Consider the following 26,146-nt stretch of genomic DNA (forward strand, 5'->3'; position numbering starts at 1 on the left):
CCGCGCTCGGGATCCTCAGGGAGACAGAGAGGCGCGTAAAGGGTCCGGCGCGCGGCGCGGCCCCGCCACAAGCGTTCCGCGGGAATGGATGGTAATGGGCGGGGCAGGGGAGGAGCCAATGGGGAGGGGCGGGGCCAGGGGCGGGGCTTGGGGACGGCGGGCGGGAATGGAGCGGGAATGGGAACGGGAATGGGAACAGGCAAGGATTGGGAATGGGAGCGAGAATGAGGGGGAATGGGAGCACAGAGGGAATGGAGCCGGCAGAGAGAAGGAATGGAGAGGGCAGGGATTGGGAATGGAGCGGGAATGGAAACGGGAATGGGAGCGGGCAGGGACTGGGAATGGGGCGGGAATGGGAACAGGCAGGGATTGGGAATGGAGCAGGAATGGGAGCGGGAATGGGAACGGGAACAGGCAGGGGCAGGGAATGGGAATGGATCGGGAACGGGAACAGGCAGGGACTGGAAACGGGAACAGGCAAGGATTGGGAATGGAGCAGGAATGGGAGCAGAGAGGGAATGGATCGGGCGGGATTGGGAGTGGAGCGGGAATGGGAATAGAGAGGGAATGGGAATAGGAAGGGAATGGATCGGGCAGGGAATGGGAATAGAGAGAGAATGGAGCCGGCACAGAGAGAGAATGGAGCGGGGAGGGGTTGGGAATGGAGCCGGCAGGGATCGGGAACGGAGCAGGAACAGGCAGGGATCGGGAACGGAGCAGGAGCAGGCAGGGATCGGGAATGGAGCGGGAGCAGGCAGGGATCGGGAATGGAGCGGGAGCAGGCAGGGATCGGGAATGGAGCGGGAGCAGGGGGCCGGGCCGGGCCGGGAGCGGGGCCGGGGTCGCTCCCACCGAGGCCATCGGCAGCCGCAGTTTGGGCTCAAACCCGCGGGGATTGAGCACACGCCGCCAGGTCCCTGCGGATCCCAGCCCAGCGCCGTCCTGCTCCTGCAAAAACTGGGGAAAGGCCAAAATCCAGCCTGGCCACAGCACAGGTGGTGTTTTCTGAAATCCCCCCCAGGCTCTTCTCCAAAGCCACCCAGCTGTGGCAGCAGAGCCCCTCCTGCACTGGGTTTGTGTTCCCATCATGGAAATACTGATGCTTTGGAAGGGACCCTAAGGAACAACCAGTGCCACTCCCTGCTATGGGCAGGGACACCTTCCACTGTCCCAGGCTGCTCCAAGCCCTGTCCAGCCTGGCCTGGGACACTTCCAGGGATCCAGGGGCAGCCACAGCTGTTCTGGGCACCCTGTGCCAGGGCTTCCCCACCCTCACAGCTGAGAATTCCTTCCCAATATCCCATCCATCCCTGCCCTCTGGCAGTGGGAAGCCATTTCCTGTGTCCTGTCCCTCCATCCCTTGTCCCAAGTCCTTCTCCAGCTCTCCTGGAGCCCCTTTAGGCTTTGGAAGCTGTGACACTGCCAACACCCCACAGCCAGCAGTGAGGCTGCAGGGTCAGGGGTGCATGAGCTCAAGTGCTTTTCCATGGTTTATTCCTGTAAAGTTCAGCCCTGTCAGGAAGAGCTTGGGCACAGCTAAAACCCAAACCTTAGCACCAGATTTATTAGCAGAGATGGGAGCAGGAATATGGATCCCTGGAAGTGTCCAAGGCCAGGCTGGATGGGGCTTGGAGCACCCTGGGATAGTGGGAGATGGCAGGGAGTGGAATGGGATGAGCTTTAAGGTCCCTTCCAACCCAAATTATCCCGTGATTCCAAACCAAATTCAGGGCTGGTGACGCTGAAATCCAGCATTTACCCCGAGAATATCTGTGAGAGAGAGAGAGAGGGGCTGGCCACAAACCAGGAAAAGCGAAGTTCTAGGGAGTGGGAAAAAGATGAAGGATGTCACTATAAGACACAAAAAACCACGACGCAAACATGCTGCTGTTCTCAAGGTAAAAAGGGCAGTTTATTTGCTGACTCCAACATTTATAGATTTCCAAAAGTGACAGTGGATTGGAGGGTGAAAGTGTCACCTCCACACTGGACAAACCAACAGTCCATCAAATTTCTCTTCTTCTATAAAAGAATGCAAAACAATAAGTTATTTACAGAAACTGTGTGAGAGAGTTCCTTACAAGAATGTAAACATCAGAAGGCTTAGAAAATCTTAGAAAATCAGGGCAACAGAAGGACCCTCCAGATTTTCAGGGGGAAAAAAAAAAAAATCCAGATTTTTTCTGAAGAGGGCCTCTGCTGTCTGCACTGGCCGCTGGGGTTGCTGGAAGAGAGGTAGGATCCAGGATGCGATCCAGAGCTACAGATCCCACAGATCTCATTTACCCATAGAAGCTCCATCTCCCCATCCTTCACCTGCTTTATCCCTGGCGAAGAGCAAAGCCAAAGGGAGGAAATCCGGTCAGCAGCTCCCTCTGGAGGGGTCGGGCGGCTCCCGGTGCCGTCCCGCCCCAGCTCCAAGGCTGTCCAGCCCCTGCCCGATGGGATCAGCCTGGCTGGATGCCGGCAGTGGGTGACAGCTTGTCCTGGGCAGTTGTCCCTGAGAAGGATTGCAGAGGTGTTTGGATTTGGTGACGTGAATTTTTATGCTGGCCCCTGTTGCTGAGTTCAGCCTGAGTTTGTTGGGTTTGCTGCCTGTGTCTCGTTAATGCTGGCAGTTCTGGTGATTCCAGTGACTGGGAATGATCTGAGAGTCTAATTAATGGCATTTTAATCTCATAGATAGATGCAAAGATTCATAATAAGGATTATTAATTCTCCTCTTATGGGGGTTTGCACTGATCCACGTCATCAGAGAGAAGAGGGGTCTCTGGGTTTATCTTGATAGTTTGAGTTGGAAGAGGCCCTAAAACTCATCCAGTTCCACCCCAGCCATGGCAGGGACACCTTCCATTATCCCAGGCTGCTCCAAATCTCATCCAACCTGGCCTTGGACACTTCCAGGGATGGGGAAGCCACAAATGGAGTGGCTGCAGGGGAAAACAAAGGATTTCAGCCCCATGGGCATTGGGGAAACAGCACTGCTGCCTCTGTGAAGGAGGAAAAAGGAAAATTTGGGCAGTGGAAGGACTGATTGTTACCCCAGTGTTGGTCCTGACAGCTCTGCAATCCCCAGGGGATGTGTGGGAGGGGATCATCACCCAGCTCAGAGAAAAACCCAACACATACAACCCTCAAGTCAGGGATATATCGGATATTACACAGAGAAAAAGGAGTTTGAGGTGCACTAGGAACATGCCTGAGGAGAGGAGTGGCTGGCACTGAGATGGAATTCACTGCCTGACTTTTTTTGTCTTGCCTTGTGCTGTAGGGAAAATGAGGTTTGTACTCATTTGTACATGTACATGTGTTACAGTAAGGTAGAAAAATCATAAAGAAAGGCCTCATAAAATCAGGTCTACTCTGTTATTTCTTCTAAGGGAAGCTAGCACTTTGCAAGTTCCCATGTAAAAGCCATCCTGGTGTGAGCAGTTTAACATAACAATCTATTCCTGGGTTTTAAACAACCAGCACCTGTATAAACTTTTTTTACACTGTTAGATAGAAAAATGAAAACTCTCTCTCACAAACAACTTTTCCTGCATGTACACACTGGGCGTTTGAGTGACCAATCAATACAGAATATCAACTTGTTAATAACCAATAAAATAATTAGCAAGAAAGCTACTGACCAATTGGAGTCATCACGGGTTTTTAATATTCATTCTTTTCTCGCCTTCTGATGTATCTTTTCTCTATAGTTCAGTATAGTTTTAGTATACAATTTCTTCTAATATAATATCATATCATATCATAATAAATCAGCTTTCTAAGAATATGGAGTCAGATTCATCTCTTCCCTCGTCCTGGGACCCTCACAACCACAACAGAGCTATTGGACTCACTGATCTCAGAGGGCTTTTCCAACCTAAATATTCTCTGGTCTGTGGGTTGTACAGGTATTTCTGAGGATGGATTTGGGTCATAAGAACTGATAATGGATCAAGGAGGCCTCTCCAGCTGCTGGTGGCTCCAGGCACCAACTGCTTTTCCTTGCTCTGACAAAGCCTCCTAAGGAACCCCACGAGCAGGAGAAGCACAAACAGAAATTCTCCAAGCAGAAGGAAATGCAGCTAAATCAGTGCCCTCTGCCAAAGGACCAGAGATTCCTCCTGCCAGAGCCCTAAATGCCCGGCCATCTGCCTCCCTCTGCCCCGGAATGTGGGCTGGAGAGCTCTGCCAAAAGCTTGTCTGTCCTCAGCAGGAGTCAGGGCTCTTCCCATGTCCTCCTCTCCTGCCTGGACAGCAGGATCATGAACTGTCTGGGTCTGTTCCTGAAAAACTCCAGGACGTGTGGCAGACCCTGGGGAGCAGATGTTCCTCTCCCTGCTCTGGAGTCACCCTTGAGGCCACATGTCCCAAATCTGGAGTGATTCCCATGATTTTGGGCTTTCCAGAGAGTGAGTTCTCCTCCACCACGTGTGCACTGACACCAGCAGGGGTTTGCCTGTGGAATCCAAGGAATAAATGGCTGCAGGATGGCAGAGGATCACCCTCCATATGCTGCAGCCCCGTGACCATTTGCCTCTTGGACAAGCACTGATGTTTTTTAGGGCTCTGTGCTTCTTTCCATTCCTGAAATAGATTGTGATCCCATTATCCCAGCTCCCAGCTGCTTCACCCTCTGATGTTTTCCCAGGAAGAGTAGCAAACACAAGGCAGAAGAGGTTTGTGGCTGCTGAGAATCATCTGTGAGTGCAGTGACCACGTCCACAGGGATAAATCCAAGGCCAGCTGGAAGGGACAAGCCATAGGCAGGACACTAAGATCTCCTGGGTGCCCCAAAAAAGGGATCCACAGTGGGCAGCTCACTGGAGATTGGTGTCTGTGCTAACTCCTGAGCCCTGCCTTGGAGCCAAAAGTCTGCCAGGGCCTGGGGGAAGTTTTATGTCTGAGCCTGGTCTTGGCATTGCTTCACTCCCTGGTGTGGATCCAGCCAAGGGGCTGGAGGAGAAAGAGGCAGAGAGAAAAACCCTTCCATGGAGAAGCAGAGAAATCATCCTGTTTGTTGGAAATTTGCTAAAGTAGCAGCAAAGTCAGCTGGGGGTGATTTAAATTGTTTTCCATGTTGCATCCACAGGGATGTCTGAGCTCACAGCATGTCCTGGAAGCTGCCATCCACAATTCCTCCCTCAACCCCACCAGCAGGGCCCACCCTCCTGGCAGCTGGGAGGAGGGAGCTGCAGGTGTGGGAGAGCTTCCCAGCCAGCATTCCCAACTCCACAGCAAGGCCACACTGGGAATTTGGCAAGCAGTGAGTGGGCAGCTCTGAAGTGAGACTGCAGGAAGAAGGAGGCTGGCAGGAGGAGGCAGACAGACAGATGGACACCACACCTCATGCACGAGTGTTCCTCGGGGCTGAGATTCCATCAGTAATTATTTTTAGACAATTTTTTTTTCTTTTTTTTTCTTTTTTTCCCTCCAGGGAATAACGAGTTTCTAGTGAAGCTTTTTTCCATTTTTGTAATGAGAAATACACTATGTAATGCTCCTGAGGAAAAGAAATTGGGGTGCTGGTAGGTGAGAGCTGGACACCTGGAGGGAAGAGAAGGATCCAGGGAGAGCTCAGAGCCCCTTCCAGAGCCCAAAGGGGCTCCAGGAGAGCTTGGGACAAGGGATGGAGGGACAGGACACAGGGAATGGCTCCCACTGCCAGGGGGCAGGGAGAGATGGGATATTGGGAAGGAATTGTTCCCTGTGAGACTGGGGAGGCCCTGGCACAGGGTGCCCAGAGCAGCTGTGGCTGCCCCTGGATCCCTGGAAGTGTCCAAGGCCAGGCTGGACAGGGCTTGGATCAACCTGGGCTAGTGGAAGGTGTCCCTGCCCATGGCAGGGGGTGGGAATGGGATGAGCTTTAAGGTCCCTTTCCACCCAAACCATTCTGGGATTCTAAATTTAACTTTTTTTCTGTTAAGCTTTTTGCCTTTTTCTTTTTTCTTCCTTTTTTTTTTTTTTCTTTTTTTCCTCTCCTTCTTACTTTATGAAAATCTTCTCTTGCCATGGAAATCTCCAGGCACTCCCCAGAGACAAACCTCCAGGTCTCTGTGCTCCTGGAGTACACAGAGTGCACAGCCTGGTGCCAGAGTTGTTTGGAATTACTCTGAGTGAGTGAGAACAATTGCCCAGGTACAAACAGTCTCCAAAACCTTCCCTTTATCAGAACCTGAGCATGAAGGGTGGGATATCTGATGTATCAGATCTATATATCCATCTCTGCACTTGGCTTGTTCAAATTTTCAGGGGGAAAATTCCAACCTTTTAATGGATTCAAAAAACATTGAATTCTGAGGAAACTCAGGCCACTGCACAGGGGTCTGATACATATTTAATGTGCTGTTGTACCGTGGTCTGATTTTTTAGGTGAGTGGCTTTGAGGATTTTGCTTTGGATATGATTTGACTTTGGGGACTCAGAGACCCCTGGAGGGAGAAAAATAGAAAGAAAGTGAATTTGGTGACAGAGGAGGGAAACCTCTGTGTTACAAAGGCTTTCCATTGGACAGGAATGTGAAATAAGGGGCATTAATGAAATTATCTTCACTTGCACTTGGCTTTAAGTTGAAAAATAATGAAACACATATTTATACAGAGACTACAGGTTGCAACAGAGACAACTGTGATTTCTTTGGAGGCTACAAGGAGGCATTATTGTAAACCCCCCATGTCAGGGGGGTTGGAACTGGGTGATGTTTCCAACCCAAACCGTTCCATGTTTCTCTGGTTCTGTCATTCAAGAACCAGGCATTGTCATTTTAGAACCAGGTTCTATGACCTGTTTCTAAAAGGGAAATGGGAATAATGTGAGGTGAGAAATTGTTTATGAACTGATTTTTTATTATTACTATTTAGAAGCTGTGGTGCTTTGAAAACATAATTTAGGCTGCTTTGCCATGAAACTTGGCTCAGGTTCTCTCTGTCCTGGCAGCTGCAGATGTTGGGGTAACTCGTTACAACTCCAAAACTGGGCTCCTGGGGTCTGACCCACTTTGGAAAAATGCCAGATCATTCCTGAACAGATGTTGGGGTAACTCGTTACAAACTGGTAACTCCAAAACTGGGCTCCTGGGGTCTGACCCACTTTGGAAAAATGCCAGATCATTCCTGAGAAAGCTGAATCCTAAACTGCCTCTTCAAGAGCATAAATCAATACATCTTCTAAACCAAACCCTCCCTGACCAGATGGAGCTTAGGAAGTTTTGTTTTAGTGGGTAGGGAGACTTGAACTTCATAGAATCACAGAGTGGCTTGGGTTGGAAGGAACCTTAAGCTCATCTTGTTTCACCCCTCTGCCATGGGCAAGGACACCTTCCACTATTCCAGATTGCTCCAAGCCCTGTCCAACCTGGGCTCACAACCAGGAAAAATGGTTTTAAATGGAGCTGGAGCCACCCTCTGGTGTTTTCAGTTCAGCAGTGACTGCTGAGGTTGTGCTGAGTATTTAAGATCAAACATGAACAGGCTGAGTTAGGATTTGTTAGGCTGAGTCTCCTGAGTAGCTTGAGGTATGAGCCATTGTTATTGGGGGAAAAAGGGGTTCTCAGTGTGGGACTAAATGTCCTCTCTGTTGAATGCAGAGAACTGAAAATCTTTTCTTCCAGAATCCAATTAATGATGCCAGTTAATAAAGAACAAGTGGCCAAAGTACCAGTGACAAAGAGATGAGAGCCAGGGCAGCCCAACAGAGTCAGAGATGCTCCCACCAGCTGAAATGCCTTTTGTTCCACTCCCACTTGCAGGCACTGGGATAAATTTAGAGCCGTGACTTGTCATTCTGGAAATCAAATAGAACACGGAGACAGCGAGCACTGGAAAATCATCCAGCTGTGCTGGAGCTCAGCAGCAGGGCTGGGAAGTCTCTTTACCTGTAAGATCAGACACAAAGCAGAGCTGCTGTTGCAGTCCTGTGTGTCTCTCTCTCTCTTTCTCTCTTTTTTTTTTTTTTTTTTATGGAATCTCGGGATCATTAAGGTTTAAAAAGCCCTTTAAGATTATTGAATCCAAGCACTGACCCAGCCCCACGTGTCCACCACCAAGCCCAGCTCCTGGGTGCCCTCCCAGTGTCTGAAGGGAGCCTACAGGGAACATGGAGAGGGACAATTCACAGGAGCCTGGAGTGACAGGACAAAAGGGAATGGCTCAAACTGAAAGAAAGTAGCTTTGGATTGGAAGTTAGGAAAAATTCTTCCCTGTGAGCCTGGTGAGGTCCTGGGTCAGGTTTCCCAGAGAAGCTGTGGCTGCCCCTGGATCCCTGGAAGTGTCCAAGGCCAGGCTGAACAGGGCTTGGAGACACCTGGGATAGTGGAAGTGTCCCTGCCCATGGCAGGAGGTTGGACTACATGTCCTGTAAGGTCCCTTCCAACCCCAAACCATTCTATGATTTTATTCTATGATTTTATAAAGAAACTTCGGTTATTAAAAGTGAGATTCAATAATAATAGAAGTGGTGATGTCTTCAGTGCCTGGAGATTTTCAGCTCGTGACTGAATGTTCCTCACCAGGGAAAATTTTCACCACAAATGCAGCTCCGTGACTTCTGAACTCCAGGAGTTCTGATTCCATTTCTTCCTCTCTCTTCCTGTAATCCTGGGAGCTGCTGTGATCTGGAGCTGCCCTAGGGAGTGCCACGCTCCGGTTTAAGCCGCGCTGTGTTCCCAAAGGGTTGGCACAGCCCCAGGAGCTGCTCTGCAATCAGCCGAACCAGCAGGTTCACCAGGTCCCAAGTGCAAGTTCTGGACTGGACACAGACCAAAGACCACATGCAGTATTTGGGTAGAAAGCCACTGTTTTGGAAGCTGGGAGCAGTTTAATCCCATGGGGACGGCCAAAGCAGGCCGTGCTTGAGCCATCTTTCTGCTGTGCAGCACAGAGCTCACCTGAGAGACATGCCAAGGACTTGGCTTCAAATTTTCAACTGGAAAGAGCCAGAGGAGAGTGAAGAGATCACAGTTCCTTTGCTGTTTCCCTGTCTGAGCCATTCACTCCTTTGTCCTTCCCTTTTCTGTGTTGAACAAACCAAGAGCAGTGGGAAGGGAGGTCCCTGGGGCACCACAATTGCAAGGTGACAAATGAGGGAAAATAATCCCAGATTTACATCAGGAGGATGGACTAGACATTTTTTGCTGCCATATTTGAAAATATTTCATTTGCTGGTGCAGGGTTCAGCTCGTGTCAATGGCACAAGGATTACAGAGGTTGCTGCATGCACCATGGAAATAAATGAGGCTGATGAAAACATCTGTGCAAAGCCACAGATCTGCCTGGGGGAAAATGCTTCTGGAATTTCTGGGATTAAAAACCCCCAAATTACATCAAAGCTGGATCATATCCCATTAAAAAATACAGTAAAATTTTTTTGTGAAGGAACATAGAAGATCCTTCCTCTCCTCTGTTGGATTTCCTCCAGCTCTGCTTTTCCTCCTGTGGTGCAAAGGGCTTCAGCAGCTCCCAGCACTGGGGGTTTTTTGGGTGTTTTTCAGCTGATCCAGACTTCTTGCTCCTTGTGCCTTAACTCAGAGGAGGAGATTTTAGCTGTTGGTTTTTCATCCAGAAAAGATGAATCCAGAACTGATGAGGCAACACCAGCAACGACTGGTGGTGCTTGTTTGAATTTGGATGTGAAGGGTTTGAATGAGGGATTCCCTGCTGAACATTTGTAGGAACAAACACATTCAATATCTACAAAATAAACTCTGCATCTTAAAAGAACCCCACCATTTCTTGTCAAGAAGAAAAAAAAAACCCCACTCTTCAATAGCAGTGTAATGATCAGTGTAATGATTTATTTTTCTTTAAAATTCCAGTAAATGGAATTATTCCTTCTAAAAGGTTATGAATGGTCAACAGCAGAAATGAGCAGGGTTATTTCCCTGCAGTGGTCACGGAAAACAGAAAAATACAAAGTGGAAAGAAAAAGGAAAAAGCAAAGAATGAAGAAGGAAGCAGAGAGGGTATGAACATGTAGTTACAATAATTGGATGTGGACAATAGCTGGATGGAGGTACAAAAAAAAAAAAAAAAAGAGAAGGAATGGAGAAATCTGGAAAGGGGGTAAAGGAGTGACAGGAGAGAGGGTGGGAAGAGACTTTCTCCAGTTTCCTGGTGTTACATTCACTTTTCCTGAAAAATCCCTTCACTCAGGATTTTTCTCTTGGGAAGCTGAGAAGCCTCAGATAAAAGGAAAACAATAATTATCTTATTTGCTTTTCTTGTGTTTTGCTCCTTTAAAATGTAGTTGGAGGTTGTTTACTAACAGGTGATTGTTTCATTAGTTTCTGGGGTGAATTATTTTTACTCATTGGCCAACAAGTGCCAAGCTGTGTTGGGACTCTGGAGAGAGTCACGAGTTTCATTATTATCTTTTTAGCATTCTGTAAGTATCCTTTCTGTTTTCTTTAGTATAGTATAGCTTAGTATTATTTAATATATTATAGTATCATAAAATAATAAATTAGCCTTCTGAGAACATGGAGTCAGACTCCTTGTTCCTTCCTTCATGGGGGCACCCTGCAAATACAATATCCTGGAGAATTTCTGGCCAGTGGAGTTTGTTTTCAAGGATGTCTCACTGCAGGGTGTCCCAAAAAGGTGACTCTAGAGGTGACAATTCCTAATTTTGTCCTTGCAAGTCTCTTCATCCTCTCCAGCTGCTGTGTTACCTGAGTGGGCATGGAGGAAAATGAGGGAAAAGCAGAACAGTGTAGAAAACAGACTGATGGAATCACTGAGGATGGAAAATCCCTCTAAGGCCATTGAGCCCAACCATTTCCCAGCACTGCTGAGGCCACCACTGACCCATGCACCACCTTCAGATGCTTTTTCCTGAACCCTTCCAGGGATGGTGATTCCCCCACTTCCTTGGGCAGCCCATTCCAGTGCCATTCACGCTTCCAGTGAAGGAATTTTCCCCAATATCCAATCTAAAACGCTGAGGACCCTCAAGGGCCTCTCCCAAACATGATTCTCTACAACATTTCCAGCACGTTCATTTTTTTGGGTTTTTTGGCAATTTTGAGTTTGTTTCCTTTTTTTTTTTTTATTTATTTTTTTTTCCAGGTATTGATCACAGCGTAAAGGAAATGAAGGAAAAAATTGTTTATGAGCAAAGTTAATAAATTTCCAGTTGCCATGGCAATGGTAGGACATCTCAGAAGGCTGTTCTAAGTCCTGAACTATCCAAGGTCGCCATTAAAAAATTCCATAATGGAATAAAGCTTGTTTCTGAATTTGCAAATAGACTGAAAGGAGCTGCTCTGTTCTGGAGGGTGCAGGGGATTGGCTTTTATTTTTTGGAAAAGACAGGAACAGTTGGTGAAGATCCTGGAATAAGCAATATCTGGCAATTCAGGGATTCTGCAGGAAAGATGTGGGGCTGCAGTGGGCACCAAGGTACACACACTGGGACAGCATCATCCTGTTCCCTTCTGGAAAAGGCAGGAACTGTTCTTTCTATAAAAATAACCACCAGGTTTATCACGTGTCAAGCACGTCAGTTAATTCATTTATTACTCTGAATTAGAATTCCAGGTGGTGCTGTTTGCTGCCAACAGGACCAGGCTTCAAGGGGAGGTGGAATAGCTGGAGAGAGCTGAGGGCTGAGAAGGTCACAGGACCAAGAAAATGATCTATAACAAAAATCTGGACTAACTGAGATTGTGATCACAGAATCACACAATGGTTTGGGTTGGAAGGACCTTAAAGCTCATCCTGTTCCTACCCCCTGCCATGGGACACCTTCCACTATCCCAGGTTGCTCCAAGCCCTGTCCAGCCTGGCCTTGGACACATCCAGGGATCCAGGGGCAGCCACAGCTTCTCTGGGCACCCTGTGCCAGGGCCTCCCCACCCTCACAGGGAACAATTCCTTCCTAATCTCTAATCTAAACCTACTCTCTTTCAGTTAAGTAGTTCCACCTTGTCCTGTCCCTCCATCCCTTGTCCCCAGTCCCTCTCCAGCTCTCCTGGAGCCCTTTAGGCCCTGGAAGGGGCTCTGAGCTCTCCCTGGATCCTTCTCTTCTCCAGGTGAACAGCCCCAGCTCTCCCAGCCTGGCTCAGAGCAGAGGGGCTCCAGCCCTTGGAGCACCTTTGTGGCATTCCTTGGACACTGTGGTTCCATGCGTTTTTGATAACACACACTATTTCCATGGCTGCAGCAGTTCCATGCCCCACTCCCTGGCCCCGATATCAGTGGTCACACCCTGCTGACATCCACAATATTACATCTCTTCCACTCCAAGCAGGGTGACCAGGTCCCATTCCTGTTGGAAATCAGGCCTGCCTCTTGGAGACACAGGAGGTGCAGTGGGAATTGTGTTTGCAAATGTGTAAAGCAGCCTTGGACAAAAGCATGGCCAGGGTTGTGCTAAAAATTTACCAGCAGGGAGATGCAGCTCCTGTGCCAGGACAGTTAATTTGTTAAGAGACAGTAACAGAAGGGTAAAGCATGCCATGGAATCACAGAGTCACAGGATCTTAGAATCATCTAGGTTTGGAGAAGATCTCTAAGATCAAGTCCAACCATCCCCCAGCACTGCCAAGGCCACCACGCATCCACGTCCCCAAGTGCCATATCCATGTGGCTTTTAAATCCTCCAATGATGGGGACTCCACCACTGCCCCGTGCAGCTGTGCCAGGGCTGGACAACCTTTCCATGAAGGAATTGTTCCCAATGTCCAACAGAAACCTCCCCTGAAGCAACTTGAGGCCATTTCCCCTTGTCCTGTCCCTGTTCCCTGGGAGCAGAGCCTGACCCCCCTGGCTGTCCCCTCCTGTCAGGAGTTGTCCAGAGCCACAAGGTCCCCCCTGAGCCTCTTTTTCTCCAGGCTGAGCCCCTTTCCCAGCTCCCTCAGTCCCTCCTGGTGCTCCAGCCCCTTCCCAGCTCTGTGTAGCAGGTCCCCATCCAGCCAGATGTCCTCAGTGTGACAGTGACAAAGAGCTGATGCTTAGAAGGGTGGGAGAGCACAGCCACAGAGAGCAGCATTGGGCTGGAAACCCACCCAATTCCAGCAGTCTGATGTTTGGGGCTGTTGAGCTGGGTATGGATGGATATTATTGTGCTGAATGCCCCTCAGGGGATTTCATGGATTTCATGGAAGCACGGAGCAACGCAGAGTGGGAGGGAGCTCTGGAGATCACCTGGCCCAGCCTGCCCAGCTGCTCAGAGCCTTCAAAGGCAGGTTGGCTGCCCAGTTACCTTCTGAAGACATTTACAGCTCCCTGTTCCAAAATATCTGTGGCAGCCATGGAATCACTGAGGCTGGAAAAGCCCTCTGAGGTCACCAAGTCCAACCATCCCCCAGCACTGCCAAGGCCACCACTGACCCATGTCCCCAAGTGCCACATGCACACAGCTTTTCAATCTCTTCAGGGATGGGGACTCCACCACTGCCCTGGGCACCATTTTAGTGAACAAATTTTGCTTAATACCCAATCTAATCCTCCCTTGGTGCAGCTTGAGGCTGTTTCCTCTCATGCTGTGAGTGGCACAGGGAGTTGCACCGCTGTGGGCAGTGGGAAAGAACAATTCCTTTGTTCACTGCATCAAACTCCTGTGTGTCACCTGCTTCCCTGGCTATGGAAAGGGAAAACCAGAGTTCTCTCTCTTTTTTAGGACACTTTTTTGACAGCACTGTCACACATTCCCACATACTCCTCTCCCTCTACAGTGAAAATTCCCAGTCTAATTACTGCCTTGGGAATAAGTCCCCAGCTCTCACCATCCTCCCTGCCATCCTTTGTACCTCTTTTCTTGCTCTGCATGTGCAGAGAGAGGGACACCAGCACAGTTTGCAGCATGAAACACCCTCAAAAGTATCACAAAACCACCCCAATTTCTATCAGCACCCATTCCAGCAAACCCAAGCACTAAGTCACTAAGCACTGGTTTTTTGGTTTTTGGGTTTTTGTTTGTTTGTTTGTTTGTTTTGTTTTTTTTTGTTTTTTGTTGGTTTTTTTTCCTGTTTTTTTTTTTTTTTTTTTTTTGGTTTTTTTGTTTTTTTTTTTTTCCTGAGTATTAATTGGGAATATCTCATTCCTGGAAGGTGAAAATCAGTTTGCCATCACTGAGCCAGTCTCGTGTGCCATCTGCTGAAACTGCCACTTGGTGCTGAGGTCCTTCTGCCTCCAGACTCCTTGCAGTCAGTTCTCATTTCCCTGCTCTGAAAAACCTTCTGTGGGCACCAGAGCACCCCTGACAGCTGGGATCAGGCCATGTCCACCCCAGAAACTGGACACACTCCAGGCCCTGGAGCTGTCTGGAGGGTTTGTGAGGGAGAGGGGCTGATCAAAGTGTCTGCAAGTGGTCAGATCTTCCTGGAGAAAGGCTCCCAGCTCCAGGGTCCTACCCTTCAGAGGGGTGAGAGGGGACAACAGATCAGGCTGCAGGGAATGTGGTGTTTGCTGAATTTACCGGAGGGGTTTGCAGTGATGGCTCCCAAGAGGGTGACACACGGACACCGGGTCCTCAGCGTGTCCAGCCCATGTGGGGACAGCTCTAGACAACAGAGGCAGAGCTGTCAGTACATCCTGGCCACATCCCAGCCCTGCTGCATCCCTGCCAAAGGTTGGGAAAGGCCTGTGATACTGATCTTGTTCCCTGCGAGGTCCCTCTGCCCCAGGACATCAGTTCCATCTGCTCCCGGGCCGCTCCTGTCACACCCCGCGGTTTCCCTTTGAACTGGGGGCTGATACCAGCTCTGGGGAGAGCAGGCCTTTGCCAGCAGGGCGGAGGGGCTGGTGGCCATGCCATGCATCGGCCCATGAGCAGCAGGACCTCCCCCAGACCCTCCTCTCTGCCCTATAAATGTGAGGATGCCCAGCCGTGGCACTCACAGCTCCGGCTCGCTCGGACCCTCCTGCTCCGGCCTCGCTGGGATCCCAGCTCCTCTCCAGCCATGAGGTTCCTCTGCCTCGTCCTTGCTGCCTTCCTCCTGCTCTCCCTGGCTGCCCCAGGTAAGAGGGGGGAACTCTGTGGGAATGTGAGCTGGATAAAGGGGAAAAGCAGGATGAGGAGGGTCACTCTGGGCCGCAGGCAGGTGGAGAAAACTTGGGCCCTGGTGGCTTTAGAGCTGTGGCTGTGATGCCCACCCACATAAATGTCCCTAATTCTTTGGGTGTGCATCTGTGTCTCCTCCCAACCCAAGGCACTTGATAGCTCTGTGATTTCACGATTTTACAACTTCATGATTTTATGATTTCATGACTCTGATTTTGTGGTTCTATGATTTTAGGATTCTGTGATTCTGTGGCATGATTTGGTTACCCCAGCTTGGCTTATGTGGGGATCTGTTTTTATACAAATGAGTCTTTGCCAAAAAAAAAATTAAAAATCACTTTTAAATACTGTAAGAGGCACATTTAGGATGTTGGGTGTTTTTGACACCTAAGTTAAGGTGAGCTGGGCCCTGGTGTAATTGTTTTAATAATGAAGCACCAAGCGAGTGCTGGATGTCCTTTTCAGAGACACCAGCCTTCTGGAACTTTCCTCTGCTTGATGCCAGCTTTTGTGCCAGACCACTTCTGGCAATACCTTCAGGGTCAAGCTCCCTGACATTTCTGATGTGCAGTGCTCAGACATCCCTTCTGCTCTGGTTCTCTGAAAGGGAGATTTGGGGCTCAGGAAGGTTCACATTCCAATATTCCTTCACTTTGGACATCATTTCCCAGCTATTTCAGGCCAGCAGCTTCTCATCCTAGTGCCTGGCACTTGATGAAGCCTTGCCCTGAGGAACATCTTCATGAGTTTTGGTTTTGGGGTGTTTTGGGATGCACTCCCATCTGTCCCAAAGTGCACCAGGGTCATCCAGTGGCCACCAGAAGGGGAGGGAGGTGCACGAGGAGCTGCTCTGGGCCCTTCAAGGTCCCTTCCAGCTTTGGGGTTGGGCTTGGGAGGGAGTGTTGGGCATGTGGGGATGGAGCAGGACATCCCTATGGACAGGGTCTGATCCTGCTGCCCACTGTGACTGGGAGGGGGTGGGAGGGCATGGAAATGGGGAACAGTGGTGGGGAAATGGGGAGTAGAGATGGGGAAATGGGGAAATGGGGAAATGGTGAAATGGGGAACAGAAATGGGGAAATGGGGAACAGAAATGGGGAAATGTGGAGATGGGGAAATGGAGAACAGAGATGGGGAAATGGAGAACAGAGATGGGGAAATGGGGAAATGGGGAACAGAAATGGGGAACTGTGGAAATGGGGAACAGAGAAGAAGAAATGGGGAAATGAGGAACAGAGATGGAGAAAAGGGGAAAAGGGAAAATGGGGAATACAGATGGGGAAATAGGGAAATGGGGAAATGGAAAAGTAGGGAACAGAGATGGGAAAATGTGGAACAGAAATGAGAAACAACCACTCTCCCTCCCCACTTCCAGGCTATGGGAAGGTCAGGAAGACCTGTGCTCCTGTGGGCTACTGCTCCCCAAAGTGTCGTGTGATGGATTTGAAATACACCTCTGCCGACTGCAAGTACTCCTGCTGCATCCCAACCACCTGGAAGGGGAAATAGGAGCTGAAGAGGGAGCACCTGGGGAAGAGGAGGCACCGTGGTGGCCTTGGGAGCAGATTCCCAGCTGTCTGGTCCCATTGCCATTCCCTCTTCTTAATAAATAAAACAAAGAAAAAAAGCAAGATATGGTTTGTTGTGTGCTCGTGATCCTATTTAAAGCACTATGACAAGTTCCCCAAGCCACAAAGACCTGTTGGCATCATGTCCCATTGTTCTTTTCCACAAATTTCATAGTGGAAGTGTTAAAGAGATGGAGTTTCCCCCTCTGTTTCCCACAGGAAAATTCAGGCAGTGCTTGGTGACAAAGGTGTGGTTGGAACAACACGCCCCTGGCTGTCCCTGTCCCCACTGAGCCTCAGAGCAAATCCCATGGGTGAGAGGAGCCCTGGTTCAGTCCTGGCGCTCCGGGTTCATTGGAGATCCTGGCAGAAGTGTTGTGGCCATGGAGGGGGAATGAGAGGGAAGGATGGGGACAAGGTCTCAAACTCTCTTCAGCATCTTCCTCATTTAAAAAAGGAAAAAGGGCCCACAGGTTGGAGAAACCCAAGAATTGTGAGGAAACATGATGAAACAAAGCAGAGGTTGGTGAAAGGGGAAAATGTAAATAGAGGGACCTTAAAGGGAGCATGGAGGGACCACCCAGGGATGACCAGAAGGTGCTCAGGAAGCTCCTGAAAATGGGATTAACCCTCACTGGCCACGGGGCAGATCCCATCTCCTTGTCCTCCAGCAAATACATGGAGTAAAGCAAATTTCCAGGCACCTCTGCTAATCTTGGATGGGGAATGGATACTGGGAAAGGTGAAGAGAAACACAGAACCAAGATCTCTACAGCAGGTGAGGAAAGAGGCTCAAAACCAATAGTCTGGGTTTCCCACTCGGCTGTTCCTAGAAAAGACACAATTTGGGGAATGCAGCACATCTCTGGAAGCAGCTCTGTCCTCCCAGTGGCTCTGGTGTTGCCAAAATCCCTTCTCACCAACTCTGGAGGAATTTCAGAATTTTAGAATTAGGGCACTGTTAACAATCCCTTTCAGGATGTTCTCTGTGCCACTGATCCAGGACTGGATTTGGTGTGTTTGAGCCCATGTATTTGAATAATTTTTGTGTCTTGGTACTGTGCAGTCATCGCAGAAATTTCAGCAGAGGGATCCCCATCAGTCATCACTTGTATTTCCCTTCTAATACATTTTCTTTGGCCACTGAATTCAGCAAGTTTAAAAACAAAACAAAACAAAACAAACAAAAAAAAAAACAACAAAAAAACAGCCCCACCAAACAAACAGTGGTAAAACATAAAATTAAAACCAAAAAGCCTTAAGATATGGAGTCCAAATAAATCTGGAAAAGAAACCATAATTTCCAATGAGAAAGCAGAGATACCCTCATGATTATTGACATCAATATTCACATCAGTACAATCACAGAACTGTTTAGGTTGGAAAAGCCCTCTGAGATCATCCAGTCCAACCATTCCCAGCACTGCCAAGGCCACCTCTGACTCGTGTCCCCAGGTGTCACATCCACATGGCTTTGAAATCCCTCCAGGGATGGGGACTCCACCACTGCCCTGGATAGCTGTGCCAGGGCTGGACAGCCTTTGGTGAAGAAATTGTCCCAATATCCAATTTAAACCTTCCCTGGAGCAGCCTGAGGCTGTTCCCTCTCCTCCTGTCCCTGTTCCCTGGGAGCAGAGCCCGAACCCCCTGGCTGCCCCCTCCTGTCAGGGAGTTTGCAGGGCAGTGGAACAAGTGCAGGAGTGGAATAATGAAGTGACCCTGAATTGATGTGGGGTTCCAGCTAAAACTGCGCCACTTTAAAGCAGTCCTTTACTCACTCCTCTCACTGCTTTCGTGGTGTTCCACATCTGGAAAGGAGAGTTATTTGGAAAAAAAAAATAAAATCAACAAACCAAAACCAAAACTTCTTTGTCTTTCCTGTCTGACATAAACAGAGTAACTTGAGAAATGTTCATAAACTCACAGGTTATCCTGAGCTGGAAGGGACCCACAAGTATCACCCAGTCCATCTCCTGGCCCTGCACAGGACACCCCCAAAAATCCCACCTGAGAGGTGCCTGAGATGTGATGAGTATCAATTAAAGCAGCCCCATGAATTTCAGCTCCAAAAGAAAAGGTGTTTTGCTGAGTCCTGCTTCTAGAAGCTGCAGGCCCTGGCACAGGGTGCCCAGAGAAGCTGTGGCTGCCCCTGGATCCCTGGAAGTGTCCAAGGCCAGGCTGGACAGGGCTTGGAGCAACCTGGGAGAGTGGAAGGTGTCCCTGCCCATGGCAGGGATGGGAATAGGATGAGCTTTAAGATCCTTCCAACCAAAACCATTCCAGGATTTCATGACAATTGATTGGATCCTGGTTGTAAGGGTCTTTTTTCCCCCCTCTGTTTTTCCTCTATATCTTATTTTCTGTGCAATAAGACTTCTGCAGAAACATTTTTAAAGGAAAAACCGCAAAGAGCAGAAAAAAAAAAAAAAAACAAAAAAAAAACAAAAAAACCCAAAAAACCCCAAAAAAACAACCTGCTTTCCCTACAAACCTGGAGTTCCCATATTGCCTGGTGCTATACATTTTAAAGATGTGTCTTTCCTTGTGGTGACAGCCAGTGCATCTGCCCTGGGAGAGAGAGGAACGGGAACGTCTGGCCCAGCGACTCCTGCTAATGTGCCCATCTGCTTCCCTGTCACTGCCACCCCCACACAGCCACAGACAGGGAGCAGGGCAGAGCCTGCACTGCCTCTTTTTAAACATTGGGACCTTTCTGATGAGTGCAGTTTGTGTAAACAGCAGGGGAAAAAAAAAAAGAAAAAGGCCCAGCAGGGCTTTTTCCAGCTGATCCTTCCTTGGTGAAACGGAGGCTGGAGGCTCAGCAGATCCAGGTTTCACTCCCTGAGTGCTCACAAGGAGCCTCCAGCTCTTCCTTCTCCTTTCACAGGGATATTCACTGACATGGGAACAGCAAACACATGGGAAAATGAAAAAAAAAAGAAAATAAAAGGGAGAGCAAGTAAAGAGTGCCAGAATGTCTGGCTGGAGTTCCCAAGGTTTAGCAAGCAGCTCAGCGTGATGCTGCTGATGCTCCCTGTTCTCTCTTGCTCCTGCACTCCCAGTCTTTACAATCAAACAACCCACAGGGAACCATTCACTCCACATGGAAAATTACTTGGATTTTTCCTCACAACATCCACCTGGATTTCACCAGCCAGGGGAGGAGTCACACCCCCAAACCCAAGCCAGGTCCTTTTTCAGCCATCACCTTTATTACCCTCAACAGTGCATCTTTCCATTCCCTCCCATCTCTTTTCCAGAATTTTGTATGATCAAATTTCCTGCTGTAGCCCCACCAGTGATTCCTCTCCAATGCTCCTTTTAACCCCCTCTCCTGCAGCTCAGCAGCCCCAAAGTGCTGGGCCCTGTCCTTTGGTTTTAGGACAGGATTTTCCTGATTTCTTGTGTTTCCCCCTTGTTGTTGTATTTAAAACTGGTAAAATCCTGGTTTGCAATCCCATAGGACACTTCAAGATTTTTTTTCTTTATCAAACTACCATCTCCCATCTTGGCACAGCAAAACCTTCTTGAGCAACAGATCATGGAATGGCTTAGGTTGGAAGGGACCTTAAAGATCATCCAGTGCCACCCCTGCCATGGGCAGGGACACGTTCCACCGTCCCAGGCTGCTCCAAGCCCCATCCAGCCTGGCCTTGGACACTTCCAGGGATCCAGGGGCAGCCACAGCTCCTCTGGGCACCCTGTGCCAGGGCCTGCCCACCCTCACAGCCAGGAATTCCTCCCCAATATCCCATCCATCCCTGCCCTCTGGCAGTGGGAAGCCATTCCCTGTGTCCTGTCCCTCCATCCCTTGTCCCCAGTCCCTCTCCAGCTCTCCTGGAGCTCCTTTAGACCCTGGAAGGGGCTCTGAGCTCTCCCTGGATCCTTCTTTTCTCCAGGCTGCAGAGATCACATACTGCAGTCAGAAGTGGCTGCTAGTTTCATCCTTAAATTCCCTTCAGATTTTTTTTTTTCTTTTTTTTTCTTTTTTTTTTTTTTTTTGAGGAAAAAGATCAGGGTGCTGGTCATTTGTTGCTGCTTTTTCTTCTCTTCCACTGCTTTTACATTTAAGACAAGCCCTTTGATGAGTCCCCACAAAGGAGGGCTCAGCATCAAGGCCTCCCTTCTTTCTGGCCAGGTGAGAACCGAGGCAAATATTTCATTCAGCTCCTGTGGAGTGGCCTGAGCTTTAATTAACTTTATTTCCCTGACCACACTCTTTGTCAGGCTTCATGTACTTTATGTGTTTGGAAAAAGAAAAAAAATAAAAAGACTGATTTGAAGAGGTTTCCTCACATTTTTTATGCTCTTCCTGCAATTCTCTGCTGGGCTGCCTTATTGTGTTTTATACTTTGTCAGGCCCAGTTTATTATCTTTTCTACTTTCCATGTTTGGCCACAATTTCAGCTTTTCCTTTCTAGCAACCTCCCTCATCCCACTGTTCTCCTGTGACCTTTTCCATTTTGCTCTTTCTCAGGCCTTTTTTTTTTTTTTAATTTTTAATACCTGTCATGGATTTTCCCTGAGTCTCCTTCTTAGTGGCCTTAAACACCTCCCCAGGCACTTGCAAAGAATCTATTTGCAAGCACTTAACTCTTTTAGCTGCACCCTTTGTCTCCTTTTTGACAATTCCTTCATTTTTATATCACTTGCTTATTGAAATTGAGTGCAGAAGCAGGGCCCTTTCCATCCCCTCTGCCCTGGAAAGCTGTGGAGTGTGAGTTCTGTGGGATCTGAGTTGCAGGGGCTCTCCCAGGGGACAAGCCCAGTAGCTGATGTTTTCTCCCTGTAAATAGGAGAAACTCTTGCAATCCAGTAATTCATGGGTATAACAAATAGACATTCAACTAATTTCTCCTATGAAAGGTTCTTTCCAGGATATGAATCTGCTTCTTGGCATAGCTGGAATTTGTAATATCATGGAATCACAGGATAGTTTGGGTTGTAAGTGACATTTTTAGGTTGTCTCATCCCACCCATGCCATGGGCAGGGACAACTTCCACTATCCCAGGCTGCTCCAAAACCCATTTTGGAGTTCATTCACTTTCATGTGGGGCTTTTCTTCTCACTCTCATCTCACAATTCCCAGATTGGAAAAAAAAAAACCAAAACAACAACCAACAAAAAAACCCAAAACCAAACAAACATACCAAAAAAAAAAAAAAAAAACCAATTAAAAAAACAAAACAAAACAACCAAAAACCCCAAACAAGCAAAGGAGTTTTAACATTTTTTTCATGTTTCCTTCCGGAGTTTTTTCCTTTAATGAAACTTTCAGCCTTGTGTGTCTGTGAAGTGTCACCAGCTCAGGGCTGGTTTAGGTGAATTTTCCATCTTTTGTTTCTTCTTGAATGGGCTCGGGTGAATCTTGACAAAATCTATGACTCTTGATGGGCAATGCTGTACCAAATGGGATTTTTTACCTGCTGCCAGCCCTCAGCCTCTGTAATCTGGACCTGAACCCCCCTCACACCCAGCATCTCACCCAGTCAGCAAAGAGACTCAGACCTCTTGTCTATACCCTAAGAAATCCCCCAGCCTTATCAGGTTTCCTGTATCTCTGGTCAGTTTTTCAGCTGATAAAGTGTTTCAGGTTATCAGTTTATCCTAAGGATGAAAATTTTACCCTAAAGATAAAATAAAGGTGCATTAGTTTGGTCCCTTTATTTCCCATTATTCTTTTTTTTCTACCTGTCTACCCCAAAATTTCCAGGGACACTCACTCAGACCAGGGTGGCCACAAAACCCTTGGAGCACCTCACGTTGCATGTTCAGACACAGCAGCAGGTCCTGGAAAATGGGAATTTTGGACGAATATATAAATTTTTCTGAGGAAGAAACCACTTTTACCTCCAGCTCCATGTGCCAAGATCTCTGCTGGTCACAAAGGATGCTGCTGAGGAGAGGAGACACAGCCCTTCCTCCTGCAGAAATTGGGAGTCATCCCACAAGAGGGAGAAGTCTGTATCCACCCTTTTCTCTTGCAGAACCTTCCAGTCCCACAAATACCCATGCAAAGCCTTTTTCTGTGTTTGCAAGGCCCCAGGGCTGGAAAGCTCCTTTATTTCCTGCAGGGTTTCAGAGAAACAGAGCTGATTTCTGCCCTGTGGACGCAAACATCCCAGCCTCCAGTATTTCTGGAGTGTTTGTGGGGTGTTCTGAGCCACCTTACACTGGATCAATCCGTGTCCCCTTGCAGAATACCTGGAGTGATTGGGTTATCCCACAGGGGATGGGGCAGGGAAGGGGACACTGAGGAAATCCTCCTGTGTTTTCCTGTTCTTGGAGATCCCTAAGGAATAATCTGGTCACAGCCTCTGCTGAGAAGGCGATTGGTGAGGGTGTCCAGGACAACCACGGCACCCCAAAGCCTCAGTGGCTGCACTGGTTGCTCTGAGGGCACCCCAGGAATGGGATTTTGGGGTGCAAGGGGAAGGTGGTGCTGTTTGTCTCCTGTTCCCACCTCTCAGTGGGACTGGGGACCCCAGTGCAGAGGCTGGATGGACTGATGGGGCTGTTGTGCCTCCTACAAATAAACTGGGATTCAACTTGTGGAGGAGGGAGGCACTGGATTGAGCAGTGAGCCCTCTCCCAGCCTTTTCCCACTCTGCTTTGAAAACCCCAAAGCCTTTCCTTTTCCTGGCTGGCATTTTGGTGTCTGGGCTTTGGGGCTGCCAGGGGTGTGTCGTGACCACTCTCCAGGGAACTCTGGCTGCCAGCATCTCCTGGCTATCCCCTCCCAGGAGGCAAATGAACCTCACAGCACACAGAAATAATCTTATCACAGCACACAGAAATCATCTTATCACAGCACACAAAAATCATCTTATCTGCCCATCTTTACTTCAAAGCGCTGAGCACCGCCTCAGCCACGCCCTGGACACAGCTCCAGGAGCTCCAGGGCTGCGGGGCTGGACTCCTCCAGGGTCATTTGCCCTTTTTGGGAGAGGGGATGCAGCAGTGCAGCTCCTCGCAGTAGGGGCTGAAGGACCACTCCTCGGTCTCGCCGCAGGTGTGGGCACAGTACCCGTCACAAAAGCCCTTGGGCTGTCCATGCCCTGCCATGAGAAGAGACAGAGGGGGTTTATGGAGAAAATCATGGGTAAGTAGGAGTGCAGAGCCCCTGGAGTTGTCTCCTTGCTGGTTCCAGGGTGGTACTGATGCTCTGGGTACCTCTGGGGTTAGACCCACCCGGGACAGGATGCATTTCATGTCCCCACTGAGCTGGAGGACAGCTGGGCACTTACAAACCATCCCTCTAGTCGTGCTGGATCTCTCTGCAGGAGGGTGGGAGATTGGAGTGTGGCATCCACCCCATCCCAACCCCGTTGTGCCTGCCAGGCTGGGTAAATCAGCAGGGCCCTGATCCCCACTGTCCCAGAGATGAACCCCCTCCCTCCCCTGAGGCTGCACAGCACACAGGTCACCCCGATTTCTCCACCTCCACGTGTTCCTGCCTTACCTGGGCTGGCCAGGGAGAAAAGCAGGAGTGCAGCAAAGACCACGCAGAGCACCCTCATGGCTGGAGGCCAGGGGGGATCTTGGCACACAAAATCTGAGCTGCCCGAGGTGTCGGAGGGCAGAGGTTTTATAGAGGGACTCCGGCCACGAGCGGCACGGCCAGAGGAGAACCCTGGGCAAAGCCACCTGCAGAGGGCTGTTGTTTGCTCTGCAGGCTGTGCAGTGTCACCCTGCCCCGCTGGGCCCTCTCACAAAGGCACCTGGCAGCCAGGCCCTGCTCCATGGGCACGTGGGGCCATTTGTGCCATTCCGGCATGGCCGGGCTCCAGCAGCACCAGCCGGGGCTGCCCACGGCACAGCTGCTCCCAGGGCAGCTGGAATTCAGCCTGGGATGGCTCCTGATAAGCTCTGGGCGCTGTCTGCAAGGCACAGACACAATGGGGTGTCAGATCCATTCCCCAGTGGTTTTATGGAGCATCCAACCCTGACCAGTGCTCTGGCACTGTGGATTGAAGAGTCACGGAACAGAATCCCAGAACAGTTTGGGTTGGAAGGGATCTTCAAACTCATCCAGTTCCACCCCCTGCCATGGACAGGGACCCCTTCCAATATCCCAGGTTGCACCAAGCCCTGTCCAGCCTGGCTTTGGACACTTCCAGAGATCCAGGGGTAGCCAGACCTTCTCAAACCTGTGCCAGGGTCTCACCATGCTCAGAAGGAAAAATTCCTTCCCAATAGCCCATCTAAATCTTTCTTCCTCCATCTTTATGACATTACCCCTTGTCCTGTCCCTCCATCCCTTGTCCCAAGTCCCTCTCCAGCTCTCCTGGAGCCCCTTTAGGCCCTGGAAGGGGCTCTGAGCTCTCCCTGGATCCTTCTTTTCTCCAGGTGAACCCCCCCAGCTCTCCCAGACTGGCTCCAGAGCAGAGGGGCTCCAGTTCTGTGATGAATTTTGGTGGCTGTCCTCCAGACTCACTCCAGCAGCTCCACATCCTTCTTATTGAATCAAAGAATCACGAAGGTGGGAAAATACCTCTGAGATCCCTGAGTGCAGTGAACCTGGCACCACTCTGTTCATCTCTAAACCACGTCCCAACATGTCATATCCACATCCCTTTGGGACACTTCCAGGGATGGGGACACCACCACAGACCTGGGAAGTCTGTGCCAGTGCCTGATCACTTTTTCAGTGAAGAAACTTTCCCTAATATCCCGTCTAAACCTCCCCTAGTGCAACTTGAGGCCATTCCCTCTCATCCTGTCCCTGTTCCCTGGGAGCAGAACCCAACCCTGCTAGCTGTCCCCTCCTGTCAGGGAGTTGTGCAGAGCCACAAAGTCCCCCCTGAGCCTCCTTTTCTCCAGGCTGAGCCCCTTTCCAGCTCCCTCAGCCTTTCCTGGTGCTCCAGCCCCTTCCCCAGGGCATGGGTAGTTCAGGGCTAGGTCATGTCCAGCTCTCACCCCCAGCAATCCCAAGTTCTTCTCCCAGGGCTGCTCCACCCCTTCATCCCCAGCCTGGACTGATCCTGGGGACTGCCCCAACCCATGGGCAGGACCCTGCACTTGGCCTGATTTTCATCACTTTGGTTTGGCCCAAGCCTTTTTTGGGTATTTTTTTCTGAAATCTTTCCAGAAGGACCATGATGCTGATTAAAACAGATGTAGGCAAATATGTAAATAAAGCTAAGGAAATTAATTGCCACACCACATCTGATCAGAAGTCTCTTGTGATTCCAGTGTTATCCTGCCTAAAAATTTCCATTATTTTCTGGAAAGAATGCTTCAAAAATTCACAAATAAAAGGTTGCAAAGGACTGCAAAGCATTAGGGGACAGGATTAGAAACCCAGTGGATCTCCTCATGCCAAAACCATAATGTTAAAAAAACATTAAGTAATAGTGGAAGTTCCCTTGCCTATACAGACAAGAATAATGATCTGGAGAACACAGAACAAGGAGTTTCTGGCTGTGTGCACTTCTGCAGGGATCATTTGTGTGGCAGTAAATCACAGGCAGGCACCAAAGAGCCGAGTCAGGTGTTGGGAAAGCAGCACCAATTGTCCTACAAGTGCAAACAAGGGCTGGGTCTGGAAAACACAGGCTGTACCCATGGCATGGCCCTTGGGAAGTGC

At 49.3% G+C, this 26,146-nt stretch overlaps 1 protein-coding gene across 1 annotated transcript; it reads right to left on the minus strand.

Annotated features, from left to right (window-relative positions):
- Nucleotides 1–23,484: 23,484 nt before the first annotated feature.
- Nucleotides 23,485–24,077, minus strand: LOC121360859 (small basic protein 1-like). The gene is made up of 2 exons (XM_041480983.1): nt 24,020–24,077; nt 23,485–23,615 (listed from the first exon to the last, which is right to left on the minus strand). Exons 1-2 carry the CDS (start codon nt 24,075–24,077, stop codon nt 23,485–23,487), a joined length of 189 nt encoding a protein of 62 aa, XP_041336917.1.
- Between the last annotated feature and the right edge of the window lie 2,069 nt (nt 24,078–26,146).

This window comes from Pyrgilauda ruficollis, unplaced genomic scaffold, assembly GCF_017590135.1.
Source record: "Pyrgilauda ruficollis isolate IOZ18807 unplaced genomic scaffold, ASM1759013v1 scaffold54, whole genome shotgun sequence".
NCBI lineage: Eukaryota > Metazoa > Chordata > Aves > Passeriformes > Passeridae > Pyrgilauda > Pyrgilauda ruficollis.